At 41.3% G+C, this 27,512-nt stretch overlaps 1 protein-coding gene across 1 annotated transcript in view; it reads left to right on the forward strand.

Moving 5' to 3' along the window:
* The first annotated feature begins 17,984 nt into the window (after nt 1-17,984).
* Nucleotides 17,985-27,512, forward strand: part of angpt2b (angiopoietin 2b) — a 510,244-nt gene continuing 500,716 nt past the window's right edge. The window contains exons 1-3 of the mRNA XM_010793481.1: nt 17,985-18,871; nt 24,440-24,595; nt 25,279-25,400. Coding sequence (XP_010791783.1) covers nt 18,554-18,871; nt 24,440-24,595; nt 25,279-25,400 — 596 coding nt within the window. The 5' untranslated portion in view covers nt 17,985-18,553. The remainder of the gene's footprint in view (nt 18,872-24,439; nt 24,596-25,278; nt 25,401-27,512) is intronic.

Genomic DNA, 27,512 nt, shown 5'->3' on the forward strand with positions numbered 1-27,512 from the left:
TATGCAATAATTAGTCGACTTCAAGAATCAACAAACTGAATAAGTAATATTAGATAACATGTTTTACCATTGTTCTTACGTTTGAACTTTAACTAATATCAGGATAATAGTAAGTCAATTCTTGTTTGATCACAACGGAACGTAGGATAAATATTTTCCGAAAGAAAAATATGAGATGATTTTACGTTGTTTTTTTCACAAACAAGATAAGTAAAACAGAAAAATAACGTGAAACCGTCTTAAAGGACACATCGAAGTCTAGAATCAAATATGGTTTGTAAATATGAAAACATCGTTGTGATAAAAAATAATTAGCCGTTTTCTTTCCCAAGGGTCACATAAAAGAAAAAAGGACACAGTATACACCGTCCGTGACAAGTTACAAAGAACTTTTGTAATGGGTGACATCTACACTCACACTTATTTAAGGTTGATACAAGTTGGTGTGACACACATTGAAGTCAATTTATGTAAAAAAACATACGACACATCTAATATTTTGATATAATAAAAACTCAAGTTAGATACCGTTATTAATCAGCTGTAAGTTTTAGTTTGTTTGAACTTATTCATTATAATTATTGTACAAAATGGTATAAGAATGCAAACTTAAATTGATTATAGTCTATTATCAATTCAGGTTAAGAAACTAGTGTTGCTTGCATCCTATTTTAAAGGCATTTCTTTTTATACTCAACTAAAATGCAACAAAAAAAGGATTTGATTCTATTAATTTTGTCTTTTTTATTGCACTGTAGCAGCAGATTCCTGTGTAGCTTCAGATGTTATTAGCAAGCCTAATTTATACTTTTGTATCAACACTATTTTTATATAATGGCAAAGAAAGGGTTCAGAGTATTTTCTTTTTTTCCTGTGTCATATGTGGCTGCACTGTTCAATGTTTCTTGAAAACATTACCCACTGTAGTATGTGACGTGTGAATAAACTCCAACTCTGTATCAACAACACTGTTGTGTAACTTCAGTTAAATACTTGTATGTGTGTAGATTAGAAAGAGGTAAGATAAAGGATCTGCAGTATTTTATGAAGTATTAATCGTACAAAGGTCAGTTTTATACACGTAGAAGTGTGTATTTACCTGGTAGTAGGCTGTCAGTAATGGCTACGCCTCTCTATTTGGACTGGTAGATCTCGGCAGACTCGCAACTTTAAAAGTAGCCCTCGGTTCAAAAAAGGTTGGGCACCCCTGATATAGAGCATTGAGGGACAGACTGAAATTGATCAGCAAATGCAAATATTATACACTCATTTTGTTCAAAGTAATGGTATAAGAGTTCTCATTCCACCTCAAAGTCATTTTTAGAGATGTACGTTTCCGGGCACACGTATAATTAAACTCTTTTGGCATGTCTGGGTCTCATCCCCCTCATGTCATTAGGCAGAATAGAAATGGACCACACAGGAAGTCGTGAGGTTCCCCGGTGTTCTGTGGAAGAGGCATCATTAAAGTGATTATTCTGATTAGTCTCTCAATGCTTCCTGGAGTGAGAAGCTCTAATCATCACACACTGATACATCCAATCCTGATTGACATCTCACCCTCACGGTTTACACAGAAATAATACCTACATCAATGTTGAATTTGGGAAATTAGCCATGGGGCCTGCCATTAAATCCCTGTAAAGAAGGAGATACAACGCGGAGGAGGCGAAGGTCCGATGGATCAAATAGAGCGGTCTCAACACACTGTTAGTCGTTTTGTGTTAATGGTGATGAAGGGCCAAAGGGAAGTCCTATACGGCAGGAGTGTGATGCGGTTTTTCACATTATACACTTAATGCCTGGGTTACCTTTGTAGAGAAAGTGGATGTGACAAAATGCCCAAACACATCCTAATAAAGTACGAGTATTTAAGCCCTCTTGAATACAGTGATTGATAAAAACTATTATGTTACGTCTCAAATACTAATCGCCAGCTTTGAACAAAGATGGAGAAAGCACAGGTAGTTCTCATCTAGATTATAAATGTGTTTTCTCTGTAGCTGCACTAAAAACTCTCTATCACTGTGCACATGGCTCTCTGCAGCATAGTAAATAAATGACAAAAACACAATGTAGATTGGAGCACAGGGAAATACAAAAGCTGATCAACAGAAAAGATTGATGCAGTAACCAATTTGCAGAGTTACATTTTTAATGACATTTTCGTGACCCTGCATAACAGTGTGCATATTTGCCTGTCACTGACGTACTGACTATGTTGTTGCATTACAACCACCTTGCTGCACATTCTCCCTCCCAAAATATCCAAAATATAGCAATACATTAGTTCAATAATATGTTTATTAATTAGTGCATCAGTGTAGTAACCATAATCAAATAATTCAAAGCAAAAGTAGAGGAGGTTTTACCCAATATATGATTCTCCAAAATGTTCAGCAAAATATATTATGATGGTCTCACATCTCTCTGTCTACACAAAGCAGAGATCCACAACATGAACCGGGTATTGGTGTCAGTTCTAAAGTCAAACGTACCGAGTCCAAGGCCCCTCCATCTCATCAGAGATCATTTGGGTCATGGGACCCAAACCCAAAAACCATCAGAGGGTCCAGTTTGCTTTGCTTTGAAAAACCCAGTGAGCCTCCTAATAGCACGCACGCACGCACGCACGCACGCACACACACACACACACACACACACACACACACACACACACACACACACACAGGGTCATATTCACATTCCTGGTCTAAAAGCATGTGGCTGTGATAGAGTACTCTGCAGCTTTTAGTGTTTTGTTGGCATGACGTGAAAACAGCGAGGTGAAGGCAGGTAAGGCAGTGCTGACACTGAGAGCTTTTAATCTCCATTAAGGCTGCATAATGCCACATTTCAGATCTGATCTGATTTGATTTGACGTCCCTCGCCTCGGCCCTAATCACCCGCCCACACAGGAGTGCTGACATTACCCCCCCCAGCCCCGCAGCAGCAGCTCGTAAAACCTGAAATGACTTTCTACTGAACAACACTGGATTTACTCTGAGAAATGTTGGAAGCCTGTAGCGGCAAGAATGTGTTTTTTTTATTCAAGAAGGATGCTTAAGTGATAAATATAGGAGGAACGGCATGATGGAGGAAAAAAAGGAATAAATAATATCTCAATTGATGAATGATTCAGTGAATATGTACTGTGGTTAATAAATAAATGTCAGTCAGTTCTATATAGTGTTATGTAAATAAAGAAATACAAACCGTAATAAATAATATGTCGATGAGTATAAATAAACAAACATCAGTTGATAAAAACTGTGGTTAATCGAGTAAATAAATGAATAAATAAATAATGTCAACTTTTTTTTATAAATGGGGTATCAATGAATAATTAAAAAAAGGACAAATTATAACTATCTAAATAAAACATTATAAAGTTATCCAAGCAGATATTAAGGGAATAGATTAAAACATAATTGACAGAGTTGGTATATAAATAGATCACTAATTCAAATGTTTAAGAAAATTAGTTTATGCATGATATTTTGAATGCCACAAAGGTACATATACATACAGTATGTTAGGTAATTAGTCACTCAATAAATAGATGTCTTAAAAGATGATTTCATGAATATGTGAAAGTCAATATAAATGAATACACGCATGGCTGAATACACGAAAAATACAGAAATAATTTAAAGCTATGGAAAACTTGTAATTAAAGCAAGAACATTATTTATTGAAAACCTATGCGAATAATGATACCAACAAATAATGAAAACATAACTGTGGATGTTTTTGGGATGTTAATAAGCGCAAAAAGTGATTAAAATGAAATAATTGAATGAACACAAATGTAGGGCAGCTGCTGTGGATGCACTAAAGTTTCCGCTGATATATAATGCATTAACACCTGTCAAAACGTGTGGGGGGGGGGAGTGTTCTCTGAGTAACTTGCTGTTTTGAATTGTAACAAAGTTGTGCAGGTTTTACCCTTCACATTGAATACTGGGCTTGTTAAAAACCAGAACCAGACTTTAGGGACACAGCAGACTGCTCTCGGAGGAGGAGGAGGAGGAGGAGGAGGAGGAGGAGGAGGAGGTGAAGTGGTCCTTAGAGGAGAATAGACACAATGTCTCCATCTGAGGAAGCCTTATTGTTCTAGTAAACAGGAGTTTGGACAGATAAAACAAAATGGTTCCTCCCCGCCTCACCCTGCTGTAGCAGACACAGGACTGGGATTGGAGAGATAATACACAGTTAGGCTCACACACACTATTCTATGAACATAAAGGTTCACCAACTGAATTAAAAGCAGAACAAATGAACAAAGAAAGTGGAAACCATGAAGCAGATTCAGGCAGTAGAAGTATAGATTCACACTTACAGTATTATCCTACAGAACAGTACAGCTGACAGAGAAGAGACAACATCTGATCCTTTTACAACAAAAATTATGAAAAAGTAATGCAACAGAAATATAACAGTGATCTGATATACACACAAACACATAAACACAGACATAAAACCACAGAGCTGTCTGTCATTATAGTATGATAATATTAAGATCCATTCAATCCTTATAGGGTTAGAGTGACACACAGTAATAATGAATCTATTCCTTATTGGCAAATTACCGTAACTTTTAACGCCAATGCTCATGCTTATAACAAATTGCTTTAATATATAATTGTACTTGTAATTACTTAACTATAATTAAAATATGCTAATTAGATTATTAGATCACCAAAACATGTGATTAGGCCCCAAAATTGCTTAACTGGGATAGTAGTCGAGTAAGGTCATTATTAAAAACATATAATTTCGCTAATGCTTTTATTCAAAGCGACTTACAATGAAATCAATATAATTTCACATTGGTACACAAACCCTCCACCTGTAGCATGTTTCCTTAGAGTAATAACATAAAGTACTTCTATCAGTGATGCAGCAGCAGTGAGGAGATGCCAGACAGCGCTTTGTCAGTGTGGAGGTTCAGGACAATCAGCTGTTTGCCCAGCCCGGATATGAACTCTGTCCAACTGAGCTCTTTGTTCAACTGAGCAGATCACTGCCTACCAGCCACACACACACACACACACACACACACACACACACACACACACACACACACACACACATACGGGTGGCCAGGGGTTGCCGACCCCTGCTCTAGACAATAGAAGCGCGAGTGTTACACAGTAATATCAATATATGTAACGGAAGGGGCACAGGAGTCCAATGGAGGCGTTTCAATGATTCTTGTATTTTGACTCTGGAGAACATAGACCTGAAAAGAAAGGTCAGGGCGTTTCAAAGATCATGAGGAATTTGACTCTGGAGAACATCCGCAGAATATTCTGTGGTATCTGTCCATCCGAGATGGCATGTCCTCGAACCATATGTGGGACAACTGAACAACTAACTACATATCACTATCCTTCAGTGCTGTTGCAGACCAGGGGGTAAATACATCTTAGAAATGTATTTTCCTTTGGCATGGAAGTGATTACACAACTTCAAATACCCTAACTCTATTTGCATTAATGCAGTATGTTCTGTGTAATCCAACATGGTTTGTGCATACATGAATGCTATGTGGTGTTTAATGTAATCAGACAAAGAGTGCCATCTTTGCTGTGCGCCCCAGCAGTGAGAGCTGCGCATTTATGTACAAATGCATTGTGTTTGCCGATGTGAAGTCCCCAAGTGATTTTATTCATTGAAAATCGAATCCTGTGAGGTTCGTGGCGGCTGTCGTCAGCGCCTACCGTCTGAGTTATTCATAGGCCCTTTAGAAAGCTTGGCGCTATCAAAAAACAGTTTGTTCATAACTCGCAGCAACATCAAATCCCTGGCCACTCTCATCCTCTCCTCTCTGACGCGCTCTCCTATCTCTGCTCTTCTCACCGTGCTGCCTGAAGCTTAAGGGGCTGTCGATAAGCAACCTCGTAGAGCAATTAATGTGAATAGTTTAACCTTTCATTTCAGCTTCCCAGAGAAATCATTGTGACTTCATAACCAGGGTCATCAATAAAGACTTGGCTCATGAGCCATTTCAGAAAGGTTAATAAGTATAACCCTCTTTTCCCGACGCTCCCTGGGTAGAATCCTGAGTCCATCTGATCCCCGCCCTGCGCCTGAATGAATGCCTTCTTCTATCTACATCTATTTGTGTTTTCATTAAGCACGTGTCTTTTATGAGCCTGCCTTGGCTTGTACAAATGTATCAATCTGGTTGACTCTGGGTGGGGAGTGTCAGGCTGGATCAAATACATTCCTTTTAATGAGGCTATGGGGACCAAACAAGGTGATTGGTAATCAGAGATGTGTCCTCTAGCTTGTATTTTGCATTGACTTTCCCTTTTTAAAACTGTTAGTCTGCTAAGATCAGAGGACTACTTTGAGCCTTGTTCACCAAACCACCTCAGGATGTAAGGAGTCCCAAGAACTTGTCCTTTGCGTCAATATTGGACAATTCTGCACCTCACAGGGCTAAAGTTCAATGCCAACGCATGACATAGTCTTTGATGTAGCAAAGCTTTAACATAAGAGGGGGGTGGTGGAAGGGCATGTAGGGTTAGGATACTAGAGTTTGTATCCTGTTACTGACCTACTATTAACCACAATTAAATGAAGGACGAGGACAATGGAGTGTGAGATGGGCCAGAGAATCGGAGCAAGGGGTGCAGTATTGTAATAACTTTACCACTACGTTGTGATGAAGAGAGAACTGAGCCAGAAGGCAAAGCTCTCAATCTACCGGTATATCTTCATTCATACTCACCTGTTTTTTTTTAATTTTTTTGCTGATTGAAGCCCCCAAAATGGGTTTCTTCCAGAGGGTGGCTGGTGTCTCTCTTCGGGATAAGGTGAGCGGTTCAGTCATCTGGGAGGGACTCACAGTAGAGAAGCAGCTCCTTTGCGCAGAAAGTAGTCAGTTGAGGTGGTTCGGACACCGAGTAAGGATGCCACCTCGGCCGCTCCTTGGAGGAGACAGAGGGGCAGACCCAGGATCAGGTGGATGTGTTTTCCCGCCAGCATGGGAGCACCCTGGAATCCCCCAGTCAGAGCTGGTCGACGTGGCTAGGGAAAGAGAATTATAAGCTGCTTTCACACCGCAGGACTTGCCGTACTTTAGTGCCGGCACTAAAGTACCACGGCACTGAATCCGCCAGGGGGCTAGTGCCAATCGCATTCACACCGCAGTACTTTCCCTGAGGCAAGATTACGCTGATGTCACTTCGTCTTCTTCTTCTCTGGGTTTACTGGCAGGCCGCAAAACCACTTCACGGCGAGTAAAAAAAAAAACGAGAGAAGAAGAACTACACGGGGGAGGGGGTATAAAGCCCACCCGCTGTACATGATATATTATATCATTATATACCTATTATATATATATATATATATAATAGGTAGGCTCAGCAGACAGACCGTAGTGCAAAGATAAAGTGTCACATGATTATCTACTAAATAGTGAATTCAGCATTAACTTCTCCAAGATGAAGTTTCTATCTTCCTAAGATACGTGTTACTTTATGTCCCTACTAGAATCCGAGCTCAAATGACTCAAACCAACAACATTCTCCCAAGCAAAGAATCTGTGCTCCATGAGGCTGGGTTATAGGGTCAATTACCAAATAAAATACCCCATTATAACAATGGACTTTATCTTTATGTATTTATTATATATTACCCTCAGGCTGATTTTGGAAAGGACATTAACCGTTGTTTGGTGTGTTCCCTATTTATCTAAAAACAAATGACATGATATTACTCGTGGTTTATGTCTGTAAGACTTCTGGTTCTGCCCTCTGCCATGCTGCACACAGGTTGCAACATTGTAGATAAATTCAACCACCGAAACCTGTCTGCTCTCACATTTCTTCTATTCTGCAAATTTGGGGTAGGGGACACATAAATAAAGCTCGCCAGTTTGTTTGTTTAATCAAGCGGCCAACTCGGGGAGGAGCCGGGACGCCAACGCGCGAAGTGCCTCAAACTGCAGTCATCTAGTGGCCCGTAGGAGCAGTCTGCAGAGGGGAGCATTTCCATAGACCCCATGTTAAAATGCCCCAACTTTAAGCAGAATTAAACATGTTTACATTCGGGGTTCAAAAAACCATATTCCTCTGTATAGTTAGATCCCCCATTCATTGATATGGATTGGGGGGGTGAATTTTTCTCAGTCATCTTGTTAATTAAATTAAGCCTTAAGCTTTTGCATAAATTAGGGCGTGGTCACTTTGATGGACATGTTACATGCCTCACTGTCAGCCTACAGCAACTTGTCCACTTCTGCTAGGCTACAACCCATAGAGGCACAACCGTTGATAGTCCATGTAACGTCTTGACCCTTTTAGCTTTAGCCGTGTTCGTGGTGATTGTGCCTTTTAAGGGAATATTGTTACAAATACCAGACAATTAAAATGTGTGTGCTGTGCGCTTGAAAATGTTACTAACAGACCTTCCAGAAGTCTAAAATTGATAAAGGTATTTATAATGTCCTGTCGCAGGTGTTTGTGTGCTTGGTAGCTAGCTGTACTTATGAGCCAGCAAGGACATAAACCCTTTATACTATAACATTGCTTAGTTTATGATTCAGCCTTGGGTAAAAGGTTACTCTTATATCACTGCCTATGACGCCCATAATGCTAAAACGGGAGCAAATGTTAATAGGGCGACCCACAACTATCCAGTGGTGGCCGCCGGATGCTAACGAGCCGCAGGGGGCTAGCTCCAGACCGAGTCCGCGAGCAGACCACTGCGGCCCGTTAAGGTCCACAAGCAACAGAGTGAGCGGTGGAGTCGCGTACAGTTCTATAACGCGCTGAGATGACAAGCCAGTACGAATACCAAAACTAGCTCAACTTCTCTTGCAGATGCTCATTTGAATAAATGAACGATATACTAAGGCGGAACACACTAGTTAGCAGAACTCGTATACAAAACTAGCCACGTATTTCATTTCACATGCTGCTTAAGCCTTAGCTAACAGCGTCCTGTGTACTTCCCAGTCTGAGCGCAGCAGATCGCCTCGGCTCCGCCCTCTTTGCGCCTATATATCTGGAGCAGAGCCGGGATTGACTCTGACGTCGCGTCAAGCCGTTAGTGGGCCGACTCGCCCTACTAAGGGCTTCTCGGTAACTCTGCAGAATCCTATGGGGTGACGTCACGAACACTACGTCCATTATATTACAGTCTATGTTTATTGCACAGTCAAGACATACATACGGCTCTACCCCAGGCGACGCCCAGGGAGGGATGTGGCCCATGAAAATATATCACATTGGCGCCACCACCAGGCACAGGCCCACGTTGTTTATAATTACCCCGAATTCCCCACCTCTGCTTAATATAATAACATTAGTATAAATCAGAACAAAGCGTGAGTTAACATTTTGTTACCTAATACAGACTGATCCTCAGCGTTCAGGCACATCTTGTCGCACATCGCTAGAATAGACTAAAACCAGTTTATATTTGTTTATATAGACATGTGTAAGTGGGAAAATACGTGTTTGACACAATTATAATTACGAAATAGATGTTACTGTTTTGTNGCGAGGAAAAAAATGGCTGCCTAACAAAAAAAATTCAGAGTCTAACTGGGCGTGGTTTGCAATTCGCCCAGCCAATAGAAATAGAATAGAAATTGGCACTCTTTTATCACCAGGTTCCTACCACCTCTCTAGCAGGGACTGAAAATGGCCAAAAGAGTTCCCGGCACTGAGTAGTCCCGGCGATGTGAACGCGACATTATTGGTACTAACGGAACTAAAGAACCAAAGTACCAGGGAAAGTCCTGCGGTGTGAATGCGGCTCATGTGACGGCAGTACTCAAGTGTGACAAAACCAGAGACTGAATGACTTGTTTAACATAGAAAATCGCTTTGTTGATTTAAAAAGTGTGCAAAATGGCTGCAACAAAAGAGGAAATAGACAAACAAAGGAAAAACATTAAAATAGTGTGGGATATACTTCTTTTTACACAAGACGATTACAAGGTCTGCAATCAAGACTCTTGGAAAAATAATAACTGTTTTCAGAAGACAAATCTATATGAACTGCAAGGACTTATTGTGTCCCTGATCATAAACAAGAAAATAGTTGTATATGATCGAGGCATGAATTCTAAAATATTCAATCAGCGACGAAAAGGGTTGATCACATGTTTGATGGATGGGTAAGGGACAATTGGATGGCACAAGTGATTATAATGACGTGATCATTTACGTGTGTATCATTATGTTTCCCAGCCCACGCTCGCTCGCACTCGTAGGACATTTTGTCCTGGCCGCAGATCTTTTTTTTCTTTACCTCACAGCAAATGCAAACTGACTCCTAAACAACCCCTGGGACCCAGGATTGTATTCAGAGGCAGTTTTGAAATTGGTGTTTTAGTTTATGCAAGTCTAAACAGGCCAATGTTGTGTTTTAATATTGTTTGGATCCCACCTGATGTCAAGTCCACTTTTCTATAGCTGCTACTGTGGCAAGGGACCACGCAATGTGCAAATGAGAAGAAAAACAAACCGCACAAAGCCCTTTTCCTCAGTCAGAGCAGTCGTGAGTAGTTATCAGTATTGGAGAGGTCTCAAGCCCTCCCTCATCACCATCAATCTGTCTTAATGATTCCTGTCTCTGCACTGCTGCTGTTCATTTGATCTCCCTCCAAGTCAAATCAACATCCTTCTCCCACTTCTCCACACGCATGTTTCCATTTTCTTTACCTTTTCTTTCTCCTTTGCTCTTAACCCTTCACTATTTATCTTGTTCCTTATGTCTCCCTGCCTCCCTCCCCCTCCCCCCNCCCCCTGATGAAACTGCTCCATGACTAAGCGAGCCTCGGTGTGATGGATAGTCTAACGGGAGCGGATGAAGCATTTAAACCGTAATTCACTGGGACATAATGTTCCGAGGGGTTCAGTGACACCCACTCAAGATGGTCCTGTGTGTGTGTTTGTGTCAGATTGTAAGATTATCGATGTCCGTGCACATGTCCATGACTGTAGTCTGTGCCTGTTTTTTTCTGGATGCACTTTGTCTTGATGCAGTGTTAGAATCTTAGTCAGGTGTTGACTGGAGTTTTGGTTCAGTATAGCATTACAAAAATTACATTTTGAGGATCATAATACTGACTATAAACCAGAGGATGTGAGATATAGTCCACTGTAAATGCTCCGTATCAGTGAGGCAGAAATGTGCCATGCTCCACTTCACACCATGTCTCATTACATTACATACAGACATGATAAAGGGTTGTGTTTGTTTTGCTTTCTATGCGGCTTGCAGGCTGCACGTGTCTCACTTTTTAGCCTCAACGCAATAACTATAGGAGCAGAGAGCAATAGGAAGTCAAAGCTAGCTATTGAGATAAAGGTAAATCTAAAATTCACATTGACAAGCACTCTCAAAAAGAACACAAAACTATACGTGTACACACACACACACCCACACGCACGGACACACGCACGCACGCACGCACACGCACACACACACACACACACACACACACACACACACACACACAAAGGACGCCCTTGGGGTGAAAAGGTACAAAGTGGGAAACTGCACCCAGGTGCTGGTGTCAGAAAAAGGAAGTTGACTACTTGAGTGTGTGTAGGGTCAAAGAGGTTATACTGCACGTGTTCAGCATGATACCTAATGTAGGTACAGACATGCAATGCGATATTCAGCGTGTATGTATCTGGTTCTCTCTAAAAGCACACAGACTTTAGATCATTTTGCAAAGCAGCACATGTGACACAGCAGCTACAACATTCAGTTAAAGCAAACAGATTAAAGTCTGCACACCCTTGAGTATATATTAGCTTGTGAGGGAGCAGCGGTTGGGCTATTGGGCACCAGGGCGGACTTCCTGATCCGCAACACACAACACCGTTTGGAAAAAGCAGCTGCTTCCAATATGCCTTTCATCCATAAAATACTTTGTATTACCTAATCTAGCTGCACAACGAGAGGTGCCTCCTAATCATACACACACCAGTTTGAAAATCACATGTGAAGCACATTACAGGTCTTTATATTTGAATCATGTGTGGAGCCACTGAAAACCTCTCTAACCAGAGGGAGGGAAAAGAATGGAAACAGACATGTTGAAGGAGAAAAGGTGACGTGAGCTGTGATTGCATGAAGCAGACAATGGCTTACAGTTTCGCCTCTGTTGTGACATCACCATGTATAGCTCTTCATTGCTTTCAACACACTTACCAGGCATCTCAAGCAATTCTGTTAAAAGTTGGGCAGGAAGCAACAGCGGTAAAAACACGCCACATTACGGTGTTCATCTGCCTATTTCCCTAATTAATTACACCCAGGCTTCTTGTGGTGTTTTACAAGAGACAGCTTGCTATGAATAATGGTCTCTGGGCAGCGTAGCGGGCAGATCTCACATAGCTGACAGTATGTGTCACAGACGGATAGGAATAGCAATTTAAATGGTGACATTTATAAAGGGAGAGCTGCCTGAGAGGGCAGAGTCAGGAAGTTTTTCATTCAAGAGAAGTGGATCAAATGGAGAGCGGATGGGAAAGAGACAGATGTGGATCTGGACCTGCCTTGCTTAATGTTTCAGCTTTTATGAGGGCTGTTGAATTGTCTATCTGCAGTGGTTGGCAGGCCCATATGTACACCCAATCGCTACCTGTATACTTTTAACATTTGACTGAATGCTGGAGCATGACTGAGAAACTGTTTATTCCCAAGTGCTCATATGTTAACGGCATTTTGTTTCTTTCTGCATCAGCCTCAATCAATTACACACAGCTATGTTTCATTTGTTTTAATTGCAGTAAGGTTGGGCTTTATGGTCAGTATTAGATTTCTCTTGCCAATGCACAAACGTCCTCTTAGGAATAGCCTGGTTGCTTCAATAGGCGGGTCAAGAGTTAAAACTATCCTGTATCGTGAAAGAAGAACACCAACCGCTCTATTTGTTTAGTCTCCATGGATATGAATGCGTATCATTGTGTACACAATCTAAAGGGTCCACGGCTGAATCACTCGCCATGGCTTTTGAGTTACGATTCAGTCTCCAGCTCTCAACTGGGAGCTTTGTTTTTTCTGGACCTGTCAGTTTGGGATTATGTCCTCTTAAAGCACCTTTGCCCGAGTGATTTGATCCACAAGGAGTTTGATTTAGCTTCACTGCATCTCTTTAATGGACTATAGCAGGACTTCTTACGCGCTTTGGTTTGTCAGATTCGGTTCATTTAAGTTCATCTTATTTCCCGTACAAATTAGCAGAGCTAAGCGGTGTTTTCTTTTCAGAACAGCTCCCCTGGGCTCTCTGTTGCCTGGATTCCGTGTTCTCCCATAAACCGGGGACGCAGTAAAAACTATGCTAACATTGTCAACATTGTTATCGTGAATATTATTAACCCACTGCAGACAGTAAGAGGCAAGTATGCCGGTTACATTACTCTCATTTGCTAGTGCAAAAAGAAGGATCTTAAACAGATGGTCATTTGTAAGTGACATTCTGAGCAGATGAGAGTGGTTTTGGACGGGCCTTAAAAGGGGAAACCTTTAAATGGAATCTGGGGCAGTTCTGTTCTCTCTCTGGTGTTTCCACCCTGCCCAGGAGGAAGGTTTGGATTGCTGTGTGGAGTGATGGGTCCCACTGCGAGAGGCTATGGATGGGATCAACAACGGGGAAAACTTTCAGCAAGTTTGGATTCTAAAAACAAAAACCAAATATTGTGTTTTTTTTTTTTTTTAAACGATTGCTCTCTTGTTCTTTAAAGTTGTATTCCACTTTGTGCTGTCAGTTTTTGTAGCTCATTTCCCAGGGGACAGGGTTGGGTGACAAGCGGCGCAGAGGAGGAAGAAACCCAGTCACTAGACCCAGACCAAAGGGGAGGGGAGGCTGAAATGTCACCTTCAAATCCAGTCCGCGAATTGACTCAGGGCCTTCAGGGAGCAGCGGGAAATACCTCGGTTTGACAGGAGACACTAAAGTAAACAACAAGCGTTCCCCTGAGAGAGTTAAACTGCGGCAAACTGTGAATTACGGGCCTCAGGCAATTTCTTTTTACATCATACTTTGTTTTATATGGCAGCAAAGGTGTTTATCTTTGAAATGTACATTTCAACAAACAAAGCACTTAACCAAGTATATGAGATGTTTCCTTCCAAAAAGACCTTAAAATAGTGGAGATGACTGATGAGGAAATGGATTGAAACAGGCATTTATTGTAGCATATAACTCATCACATGAAGGATTTTTGAGTAGGTTGGGTAGTAAATGCCTTATATTGTGATGATCATTAAGAACATAACGCGGTTTTTGTTTCCTTCTGTAACATTTTTCCTTAAAAGGTAGACGTTCTAGATTCAACATTTACCATGAAGTTAAGCAATATGAAGAGTCTAAAGTCATGGCATCCCACAGGCTTACAGACATTTGTTTTGCACTTATTTTCTCATAAACCCAATTAAAATGTTTTGACTTGATTAAAGGTTAGGTGGTCAATATCATTTTTTTAAATCCATCCTCAGGAGGACATAGAGGTCATGGCAATCCATTACACAAAACCTCATAGAGGAACTAGAGGAAGTCAGGGAATCATACATGTCTCAAAACTACACATTTGGTCTCAATCCATGAGTTAGAAGTTGAGATTTTTCCGTCTTGACCAAAGTTTAGCGTGAAGATATGCACTGTTCATGTGAAATATGTGAGAAAGAGACAAAAGCCTGTTTTAGTGTTTGTATCATTTCAGACATGCATGGACAAACTATATGCTTGAGTGCTTAGAAAGGGACATAGGCCAGGTTTATGAGCAGATCTTTTTTTTTTTTTTTTCAAGAAAGAATATTGGACAGCAGTCAAAATATTCTTCTGCACTCAGCAATGACTACTCTTCACTTCCGCTCTTATCCAGTTGCGTAACTGAACGCAGGCTGTGTTTAATACTAAATATTTACTGTAAAGTTGTAATTCAACTCACTACTTTAATAAATAGTAAATTGCTGGACACACAACAGATATACGGCAGTTTCATTGTGCAAGCCATCTCCATAAATAAGACTGCCATTCTCACCTCTGCCAAAAACATCTAATCCCATCTTTCCTCTTGGTTTATATGATATGAAAAACTAAGCGCAATAAAATGTGCTCTCTGCAGAAAGACGCCACAAGGGGGAAAACATTCAGATTTCTCTCCAAGGGAATTACAGTGTCAGTGAGTTTGCACGAGATCATTATTCTACTGCGTCCTGTTACACTTTCCATCTTTCACTTCACATCAGACAAGCCTCACATGTTAATAGGTTTTTAAACACAAAAACAGTAGTGTGCTTACATCTTTAAATAAATCTTCACAGTGGGGAAATGTTGTTTTTTCAATTACCTTGCTTTGCTCATATCATGGTTTCCAAATTTGCGCAACTGTGGGACTGCACCGGACAAAGAGTGACATCTGGTTATTATCCATGGCAGGGAAAAGATACTACCAGGACATATTCCTGCTGTTAACAGTAGTTGGAACTTCTTGGAAGGCAGTTCATTTTAATTAAAGTCAATTTGATGTCTAACCATTGTCTACAGAGAAAAACTGCATTGAATTAAACAAAACCACACAATTCTGAGGTAAAAACATTCTTTATTTTCTTGTGTTCTACAGGAAAACATCAAAAACCGGCAACAGTGAAATTGGAAACAAAATCTAATAACCTAAATAAAATCAATCAATCGTGCGGTATTCACAAGGTGGCTGCTGTATATACAGTGCATGTCAAAATACGAACTGATGCATATCTCTAAAGGTTAAAGTTAGTGGTATGCTGTGCTGAGCGATGGGGCCACACACTGGGCTCCTGAGCTGTGGGGCCATTACCATCCACACAACAGTGGCAGTGTGGAATGCTCCTCAAAGATAAGGGCTACGACCCCACAGTGCATGAAAAGCATATGCAGGATTAAGACTTTTCGTAGTGTACACGTGTCTCCTAGGGCAATACTGACATGGGAAAATTCAAAACTTAAGAAGGGAGAACCTTTTGAATCTGAAAGTCTAATAGTGGTTTGGCCCTAATGATCACAGGAAGCAAACAAACAGCCTTCATGTTGGATGTGTGTAAGGGAAACTTCCTCTCTCGTTATCCTCGGAGAGTTTTGATTTCACTGGTTTGTGGGACTTGATCACTGCCACAGGAGAGTATTGACCAGAAGCAGGATGTATTGAAAGGTAGCCTGCTGTGAGTACGGCCATTCACACTATGATCTAGACTAGAGGACGGTGTGCAATGGATTGAATATTTGATGGCACAGCGGGACACAATGCAACGAGAGCATTGTATGACATCAAACAAATAGTAGTGATAGTAAAATGAATGAAAGCATAGATGGAGGAAATGGAAAGTGATGGACAGGCAGCTTTAGATGGCAGGGAACAGAGAGAAACACACAGTGGATACCAGTGTCTACTTGTGATTAGTATCTATAAAAAAGAAATACAATTATATAAACACTTATTAAAGGGAAACCATCTCCTACCATTGTGAAGCTCATCCAGCTGATATTGAGACTCATCTCCTCTTAAAGTCTGGATCAACCGAAGCCTATTGAAACAAACAAAAGAAAAACAAAAGTACATCAATATCCACAACAAGGTAGATGTGCTAAACATTTATTTTTCACACTGGAAATAGATTAAGTCTTAAAGACATTAACCTTGAGCTGAAATGTTAAATTGCTGAAATAGTTCTTTATGTTCCTGGTGGTTTTGTGAAGTGATTTGATTTTGAAGTGGTGTCAGTACTGGTGATGTCAATTTTTATGGATTGTCATAAAAAAAGGTTGTGCATTAAAAAAATAACAGCTTATTGTATGTAGATGCATAATCTTTATATAATATAGGAGAAACGCAACACAGTGTGAAGGATCTGACAACGATTCAGTAAGTATTGAAATAACAAAAAGCAACAGCAGGAGGTTAATGCTAACGTTAGCCAGCTGGGCTAACTAGATTTCAGGAACGGAAACTGGTTAGCCCATATTGACTAGAAAATAAACTTCACAGCAAGAGAGTTCCTTTCAAATGTTTGATTTTTATAATTGAGGGCTTAACAGTTGAAAGATGACACCACCAGGATTTCATTGTGAAACATTAAGTTTCAAATGTTAAACCTATTCTTCTTTAATAACATACAAATATATACAGTATACAATAGCTACAGTATAACTTTGATCATATGAGCAAGGTGATGTCAACCTAACCAAAATACATAAGGTAAAAACATTAGCGATGTGGACACAGGCAAAGCAGAGTAAACAGGTCGTGTTAGTTCAGCCAGCAACAAGAGGAAGAGACAGAGCAACACGGCAGCCTGTGTGAAAACACAAGAGCCAAGATCTCTTCCAAAATAAAGCTGCGATTCAACCCACTCTCAGACTGAAACAAAAACAATATCAACTTTGGGGACATTGCAACAAAAGAAGCAACAGATGTCAGAGCATGCCACCGTCTGAGGGTAAAATCAGAGGTAAAGAGATATGGAGAAAGGAAAAAGATGAAGAAAGAGAGTGGGGGGAACAGAAAGTTGGCAGAGAAGGTTTCTACTTCTTGTGGTGAGCCGTGTGTGTGTGTGTGTGTGTGTGTGTGTGTGTGTGTGTGTGTGTGTGTGTGTGTGTGTGTAGCTTGCTCTTCTAAGCCCCGCAAACAGGACTACCGTAAGAGGGAGGGAGAAAGTGAAAAAAGGAAGGGTGGTTGAGTGATTATGTGCTGAGGAGGTGTGTGTGTGTGTGTGTGTGTGTGTGTGTGTGTGTGTGTGTGTGTGTGTGTGGAAATGTCATAAATAACCGTGCCGTCATCTTTGCATCAAATCACACGAGCCTATAAAATCAGTAATAAGCACTTTTGGTACATTCCTGCACGTGTGTGCCCTTTGTAAAGGTGTGTGTGTGTGTGTGTGTGTGTGTGTGTGTGTGTGTGTGTGTGTGTGTGTGTAGAAGTACATCTCTCTCTCTCTCTCTCTCTCTCTCTCTCTCTCTCTCTCTCTCTCTCTCTCTCTCTCTCTCTACTTTTAAGAGCTTTACCACTTCAGCTAACATCCTGAAGCGGGCCGCTCTCCACTCCGACCCCTCCTCTCCACTGCAGAACAACACATGGGCTCATGCACCTCGAAAAGAACGCAGTCAGAAAAGTCAAGTTTTCAGAAGAGAGATAAATGGTGAGAGGGAAGCCTGCTGTTGGTTTCCTGGACTGGATGGTTGGAGTTGAAATAGGAAGCAATCTCCTTTTCCTGTGTGTGAGTTGTCTGTCCGCTCTGACGAGGAACAGCAAGAGCAGAAAGTGGGCTGAAGAAGAACTTCTGGATGCAACAGCAAGGACGAGGACCAGCCAAACGAGAGGAACACAGTGGGAGACAGGAACAGCAGGAGTTGGACTGAGAAGACAAGACAGAGTCAGAGTCTTGAAGGACGTTTAAAGAGATGACGGCATATAGGAGATATTAGGAAAATATAGGAGATATTAAGGATAAAACAAGCAGCTCACCTGACTCACTTTCTGCTCGACTAGCTTCCTTACTCCCCTGTCCTCCCTGCTTCCCCCTTCCCCTCTCCCCTGACATGGGCCGCCTGCTGGCCCTGACCCTCGCCTACCTGGCCCACCTGCTGGCCGCCGCCATCGGCTCAGAACGCCAACAGCATCACGTGCAGCACGGCCGCTGCAGCTACACCTTCATCCTCCCCGAGGTGCAGCACTGCCAACCCTTAAAGGACTTCCAGGTCACCAACACCCTCCAGAGGGACTCCCCACCCGAGGCAGAGCCTGAAGCGAGCCAATCCAGGCCAGGTAAGGCCCAAAGGGAGAGGCCTTCCTTACAGGAGAGGAAGCTGGAACACCTAGAGAGTGCCATGGAGAATAACACGCAGTGGCTGCAGAAGGTAAGGTCTCTGAAGGGTTGACTACTTTCTCCTTCCATGAACTTACTCTACCTCTTTGCTGTTAAACTTTTATTTCCTCCTCTTCACATGTCACGTTTTAACTGTCAATGAAAATGCTGGGGAAAGCATTTGTCCAAACCACCTCATAACATCTGTTGACAAGCTCTCATTGTGGATAAGTTCAGTGCTTAGCTAGGACTTCCTGAATGATGCTGTGTGCATGTCTGGCTCAATGTCAGTGCCTGGTGTACTGTACAAGTGTGTATTTAAGACATTATAATGATTGTATGTATTACTTGAATTTTACTTAACAGACTGTACGTGGTTTGTCATGTTTTGCTTTTTGTCTTTTTGTTTATGTATGTCTGTAAGTTGTTGCTATTGTCGGGACCCCCTTGCAAACGAGACGGTGCATCTCAAGAGGTTTATCCCAATAAATAACATTTCTATATAAGATGAAATACGTTTGCTAGTCAGGCAGTGCCAAATATGTATCACACAGTTAGTGTTTCTAAACGATTATCAGCCCCCCCCCCCCCACAGGCACTCAGTCACATCCCCTTTTGACACATTTTTGTATCCCGATTGTAAGCTAAAGTTGGCTGGAAACTGTGTACCAAACTCATAAAAATAAGTTCCTCAGTGTAAAAAAAAGTGTTTATCTGCTGGAGACACATTTCAGCACTGCCGTCGGCCTTTTCAGTTACATTTAGCTGGGATTATGACCGACTAAAATGAAGTGATGCGATTAAAAGTGGCTTCACAATAGTGTTTTCATTGCTAAGGTCATCGGGGCATAGAATCAGTGTTGGGCCATTGTCTCGGACAGACTGACTGACACGCCACTACTCTCCACCCGTCTCTCTATTCTTGTCTGCTTCACCCACACTATATTTATGGTATACACTAATCCTGAGGCCAATTATAAGGGTTTGTGTGGAGTGTTTAGATTGGCTGGCTGAAAGTAAACATGTTGATTATATTTCAGGATTTATAAATGGGGTGTTATGACTGCCAGAGCTCTTCCTGTGCTTCTGTCACTCCCAACGTTCACTCACCATAGGATTGTCTCCAGTTTTCCTGCATTTCCTTTCCAAAGTCAACATTTTTTTTGACACTGTTCCTCTCTATGCATCCATCCTATCCATCTCCTTTACTTCTATCTGGACTCTTTTTCTCCTCTGGGATGACAACTGTGTCCCATCTCACACATTGAATTGGCAACCACAAGATCTTAAACTCCATCTCGCTCGTAGCTCTCTCACGGACACCCAGAAACACACACACACACACACACGCATACACACACACATATTCCATCCCCCAGTGTGCACTCTGTTTGATGCTCGGTCTATGAAAAGGAGATGGGAAGCATCAACACCGCATGGGGCCACACTATGAGTGAGGAAGAACTAGTGAAAGAGTGCACACACTCTCCCTTGTGCGCACACTATATTATTAATGCGTACAGTCTGCAAAGCATCATATTTTGTACTCATCTTGGGCATATTCTGCGCAGCATGTTCAATCCCTTCCCACCAGAGCAGTGATTTAAGTGGCCATGAAGGACATAAAGTTTTAATCCCCAGCCCCCACTCTTTAGTCAAAGCTCTGCTGACACATACTCTGTGGCCAAACTTCCTCAACTTGGTCTGGAATGAACACAAAGATCCAACCTTTCAACAAGTAACCCCCACCAGGCCGAAGAGATGCATAAACGATCGCACTGTAGGTGGGATTTCCTCATAAACACAGCACGACCCTAGAGAGCCTCTTTTAGACTTGCATGTGCGTTTTAACTGACTCTTGACCCCCAGGTGGGACAGCCCTTTCAGCACCTTGTGGAGCTCATTAAGCCTATCTGCATATATTTGAGGTGAAATTAGCAAAACGCATGGGGAAGAGCTCCATGCAACTGTGTGTCGGTGTTTCTCTGAAACTTTGTAAGCTCTCACTCAACACTCCCCTGGGATGATATGACCCTTTCTGTGAGCCTTCAACCCAAACCCCTTGAAAGAAAACACACAGCCACTCACACAAACCCAGCAGCACACACAAACCAATGCAGCATGTTCCACAGAGGAATCTTCAAGCTGCTGAGTGCAACAGGACGGTATTAATGTTCCAGATTCCTTCTTTGGTGTTTTCAAGATGAAGCTGTTGTTTGTTTTTCTTTTGTTCTAACCCCCAATGCAGCCCCACATCTAGTCCCATTGGCTTTCTGCTGCCCTGAGGAATTGGCAAAAAAGTGCTTTTAAGAACCTGCTGGATTATGCTAATGCTGAATTATAGCATAGGGATCAAGGTGGCTAGGCTACCCTCAGGTGACCCCATTTCCTAGCACAGTAATATTTCATTAAGTAAGTATGTCACCCACATTACTCACATTATCCATTGGTCTCATTAATTTACATTTCTTTAAACATAAACCATTTTTCTCCATCTTGAACATCCAACTTATCTTTAAAGGTCAGTTCATCTAAATTAGAAAAAAACATGTATTTCTCATCTCTGGTGGTATCTTGGCATGAGAGAGTTTTGTTTTATAGCCAAAGTTTTCCGGTATCTGGATCTAATATGACAGCGGGGGGGAATGGAATTTATTTGCAGCGCTACAATTGAAAAATGAGTCTACCGCTATGCTAATGGATCTGTAATTCTATACAGTGCTTTGAGCTAAACTTTAATGTCCAGATTCTAAAATGCTGATGCTTAATAGGCATAACCTTTATCATGCTAACCATCTTAATTTCCAATCTGAACATGACAGCATTATCAAATGTAAAGGCATTAACTAGAAGCCATGAATATCTGTACAAATAACAGTGCTGTAGCTCTTGAGATATGAAACTTGGACCTGCTGGTGGCACTAGATAAACAGGCAGGGAAAAGCCACTAGGATCCCTGTGAGGATAATGAATGTCTGCACAAAATGTCATTGGAATACTTTCCTTGCAAAACCATCCTTTAATTAATTACCGCAACATTGTTTTTCTAGAAACAATGTTCCGGCTACTCTTACATTTTAATAATACCACGGCTATCTGCATGGTTAGAAACCAGGGGAAGTAAACGACACAATTTATATTTATATATATATTTTGGTGACTCTTAAGGCCCAGAATGCATCTATCCCTGGTGAAGAGTTGGTTTACTTGTGTTTAAGCACTGACACAGTAATCAAGTAACCGTTTTTAAGGTAACACTCACATGGCTGTTCTTCAGTCATAGCGATTCTGATCATTGTTATTTGCTAGAAAGCCATGCATGTATGTATCTAATCATTCTCTTCTGTTATGCTCACTGTGACAACATGTGTCTATTGGCTTAACACAGGGGTCTGCAACCTTTTTGACCAAAAGAGCCATTTTGCCCCCTTTTCCACCAATTTTTTTGTCTGGAGCCGCAAAACATATTTGATAGCTTGATATTTATAAAGTTGTATATATTGTTACATTATAGACAAAAACTACAGTTTTTTTGCATTTATTATTTATTAAATTATAGAAAACTGTTTACCTCTAATAATAAACAAAGAACTCTCAGGCCTACTTTAGAATAAATTAAACACAGCACTTGGGGAGTCCTCTGCACATTTGAAGAAAATTAATATAATTAAAATGGGCCAACTTTGAAATAAATAAAACCTATAGCTGCACCCTAAAAAGAGTTAGGTGATTGAATTATGACTGAAGATCGTCAGCTGTCTTCCTCTTCCGTGTTTTCCTCGATACTTAAAGCTGCAGCACCTTTGACAACTTCTCTCCACATATCAAACATACCGGTAAGCCAGCATCGTTTGCTGTGAAAGCAGATAACTCTAACCACGCAGAATTAAACCCTCTGTGTTTCTCAGATACTTTTATTTTCTTTGATTTATCCATAGTTCGCTCATCGAGCCGGGGGTCAGGTTATTCGCCTGCAAGAAAAGGCACTAGCGCGGGACCGTAGCAGGATGTGACGCATCTTTTAGTTGACCTAATTAAAACCTTTTTTTTTATGTGTCACAGTATCACCTCAAAATACAAGATGCGAAACATTTTCAACCGTGCAACAAAATATAAATAGTCCTACAAATACTTTTATTTTATGTCCTTATTTTTGTCTAAGCTCAAGGGAGCCAGAGTAGAGGGCTTAAAGAGCTGCAGGTTGCCGACCCCTGGCTTAACAATGAAGATATCAACTCATATCATTTGTTCAGCAATGATCACTATAGTCCCTCCTAGAGACAATTAGATGCTACATCCCAAATGTGTGTCTGGCTGCATTGTGCAACATCTGACATAACTGCAATTAATGCAACCTGCAGTGGAAGATGGAGAGTATAAAGACCTCTGAATTGAGCTCAATCACTCAAGGAATTTGAAAGGGACACTTTAGACAGACGGATGATAGCGGCTTCAAAACATGAGGCTGTTAATGATGAAGATATCTTTGATTCTTCTTTTGAAATTGACTCTAATCCGCTTGGTAATCTCTTCAAAACCTTCTTATGGAAAGATTCTGTCTCAGTTGTCCTTAGGTAGCAAAATGTGAGGGATTGGATTTACAGAGCAAGACAGAGGAAGTATGAGAGAGTTTAAAGAAAGAGGGAGTTAGTGAGAGACATCCAAGCAAGAGAGAGAAAGAGAAAGAAAGGTTGTTAGCAGGAAAACAATTTAATTCCAGTTATTTCTGTATTTGCTCACTTGGATCAGTATTGTTGCACTCATAGACTGTGGTTGCACTGCATAATATATTGAAAAAAGCCCTCTCCTGTGGTAATGTATCATTATAATCCAATTTCTCTCTGAAATGTAAATCTGCTTGGGAAAAAAAACCCAAAACAATCATAGTCTCATTTGAATTCATTTCAATTGTTTGAATAGCCACTCATTATCTCAATAGTATTGAATGCTTTCTCTTTTGAGTCTTAATTGTCCATTCATGTGGTTTAACGAATTAAGTCTGATCTTTTCTCCCCAAAAAAGAGTCATAAATATTAATGTTCTTCGGTTCGATATTATACTCTGCTTTACTGCAAGGCACAGGCCATTGCTTGTTAAACGCCAAACAAAGTTTCATCGTTCATAGTAGGGAAAGAAACACTTGTCTTACAGATGCCGTTTGCTCAAACCGACCACATTAATAAGAAACTATTTATTGGAGTAAGATGGATGGCATCCTATTTTTACCCTTTCTCCAACTTACAGTATGAGGGGTATGATCTATTCTGTCTGACTTAGTGATTGACTACAGAATAAAGGCAACTATCCCTGAAGTCCTGCACACGAGTACAGCTATGGTGAATATCATTACTCGTCTTTTTTGATGGTATTTGCCTGAGGTAGCCCTGCAGATGGATAGATGGTTGGCGAGACACTGCCCTGAAGGTACTCTATTCCACGACTGCATCACAGCACCTGAAAAGATTGAGGTGAAAAATACCTCTTTAAGGTCGCTTCTCTCCGAATGCATTAAGCTGTCAGTGATCATATCACCTCCTAAAATATGATTATCACCTCAATGAAACTAGAGGATCAGACATGCTGTATAATATTCTCAAAGTCTGCCTTTTTCTCCGTACAGCTGGAGAACTTCATCCAGGAGAATGTGCGCTCTGGGATGGAGGAAATGAAAAGAACTGCGGTACACACACAGACAGCTGCCATGCTGGAAATGGGAACCAATCTTCTCAGCCAATCAGCGGAGCAGACCCGCAAACTGACAGACGTTGAGACCCAGGTGAGACCATCAGGAAGCGTTTGAGTGAGGCCGAGGCCACTTGTCTGCAGCCAATCCAATTTGACAACCGTGGGGGTCACACCCATGCAAGAACGAATGAAGTCATTTCAGAAACACTTGGAGAATAGCTAATTAAATGTAAATCAGATATAACCCTCTGAGAAGCCATGCCCGAATGTGGAGGCGACCGCTTTAAAGCAGCTGGTATTTGGTTCTACCGGCTCTGATTGACACAACGAGTTGAGCTCGGCGTCTGACAAGCCAATTAAAACATAAAACTCAGCAGCACAACACAGATGTGTCTTCAATCATGCCACAGAGCTGTTATTACAGATTGAGCTGTTCTGGTCCTAATGCTTTCTTTTACTCTTATCAAAGTCGATATGAATCTGCAACCTGAATAAATATCTAAGCTGCTTTGTTCCAAGTTTTTGTTTCATCTGAAACTTCAAAAACATGTCACAGGTGCATGTGAGATAATTCTTGCTCAAGTTTAAATTAAAAGATCAAAGAACCGGGCATTACGAGCCTTGTGTTGTGCTGCTGTTTATCCCTGAGGGGGCTTTTTATGAATTCAGCTGTTGGGCAGTCTTCACGAACCCCCCCTCCTTCAATCAGTATCCATTCTTGAATACTGCCCATAATATGATAATTATAATTCTTCTTCTTTTATCAATCCATAGGTGTTAAATCAGACTAGTCGCCTGGAGATCCAGCTGCTTGAGTACTCGCTCTTCACTAACCGGCTGGAGAAACATATTCTCCTTCAGACTCAGGAGATCTCACGCCTCAGTGATAAAAACAGGTGAGCAAATACCCTCCGAGTTTATCCAGGCATGAATACTTTTAAGTTCTGCACGACTTAGCTTTTTTCGTGTTTAGGCAATTCATATTCAGATCCATTACTTTAAGTGATATTTCACAAGGCCCTTATTTTCTCAATTTGGACATCACAAGGTCATGTTTTCACTCATTTATGCGGTCATATTTGCTTTCCACTTCGCAGAAATCCCCTATCAGTCAAGATCTGTTCTGACCGTAATGTTTTTTTCCTCATATTTTCTGTGTGGCGTTGGTAACTGTAGGTGGCACCATTTTCTTTGCTCTTGGAGATCTTCTCCAAAGGGAAGAAAATATATAGGGTTGCAAAATATAAACCGCGTATTATGATGTATAGCGTCATTGGTTCTTTTCATGCAACAACAGGAACATGTGCCCATGTTGAATGATTCTGAAAAGCAGGGCACTCAATGATAATGTCTTGTGAATGGGGTCAGCATGTGTTTGACAGTGAGTAGGTATGGCATGTTAAGAGGGGTTTCCCATTCTTATCTCTAGGAACAAAAAGTCAGGTTAGGGCCATCAGAGGTTAAGGACAGGCTGCTCGGCGGTTTGGAAGAGAGTGGTTGTTTTCTCTCTTTGCATTTGATTGTTTATCATTCCGTCTATCCGTACCAAGTGTGAGCGGGAGATCACAGCGCCCCGGCTCCAACACCTGTTACAAATCTGCTGGTGCTCGACCCTGCTCTGCCCTTTTGGCCCTCGTCCTTCAAGTCGATGACACGGCTCTGACATGCAAATAAATGAATACATCTTCACCAGGGTAAACTCTGTGATGGGAGTCATGACATTAGAAGGGTCATAGTCAATTTGCAGCAAGGCAGCTGTGGAATAAAAGTGAACCGCTGTGGGGGGTTATTGCTGCTGATGCTTGAGGGCATGGAGCCAGTTTTTGAACTGCTGCCAACTAAAAAGAGCACAGAGACATATTTGTTTTCATAGGCATTACATGTCAAATACTATTGGCAGGAAGTTTAACATTTTGCAGAGAGAGGATAAGAGCAGTCTAATAGCAATATACTGTATATTACAATACAAATAAATAGCACAAGATCATAATCATAACAATCTAATTTTCCAGGTTGCAATGTGATCCAAAATACCATGTTTGTTCTTTCAAACCCTCTAACTGTTTTAACATTTATGTGCTGGTTTACCGCCACGCTCAACACTACACCGTAGCTCAAAGTACACATACAGTAATGGAGAACCATTTGTTAGCTGGCTTTGCCACTTTTTACGAGCTCCCCCACAAAGCAAATATGAAATGAGAGCGATGTTAAAAATGATTAGGATTGATACAGCTTTCCTTCCAGGCCACATTCGGAGTCGGTGCTTAGTGGGAGATTAAAGATACACGTTGAGTGCGGTGGCTCCGTATGCACAGCGCTGAAACATAGCTTGTTCAATCTGGGTGGTTGGATTGTTTCAATAAATAACTGCTGCACAGTCGTCAGTCAAAGCCATAAAGATCAGGCTGCAGCGATTTATGCTCTTCATTTGGAGGTGGGGGTGTGGCACTTGTGCAGAGAGACAAACACATAGACACACACAGTCAGAGTGTTGCTTCATGGCTGTGATCGAGAGGCTTAGCCAACAGCCAACCATCTGTGGATGCTGCTGCAGTACAGGTGTTGATAGGGTGTTAACCCGATGAAACTGCTGCGCTGATGTCTATTCGTCATCATCATGTAAATGTGCAAGTTTGTTCAACCTCTGCTGAGATTCTTCCCCCTGCATCTCCCGCCATTCAACATGCATTTCTTTTCTCACGAGCCAGTGAAGTGTTGGGTTCAGAATTCCAGAAAAGACAGACAACTTCTAAGTTTAACTATTTATTGTAAAGAGAAAAAAATATATATCTCACTTGGCCAAGGACTCATCACGTCTTTGGGAATCACAGGCAGCAAAGCTGTAACGCTCTCTCTGCAGATAGACTCAGACGCGTGGTTGTTTCTTTGGTCAGATTTGTACCATAGAGAAGGTCGATCCGAACTGTAGTATTTACATGCCCTTGCGGGACCACATTATCTTTACATACAACGTCCGCTCCAAGCTCCGAGACTCGCCTAAACCC

This window comes from Notothenia coriiceps, unplaced genomic scaffold, assembly GCF_000735185.1.
Source record: "Notothenia coriiceps isolate Sejong01 unplaced genomic scaffold, NC01 NC01_scaffold00037244, whole genome shotgun sequence".
In the NCBI taxonomy this organism is placed as follows: domain Eukaryota; kingdom Metazoa; phylum Chordata; class Actinopteri; order Perciformes; family Nototheniidae; genus Notothenia; species Notothenia coriiceps.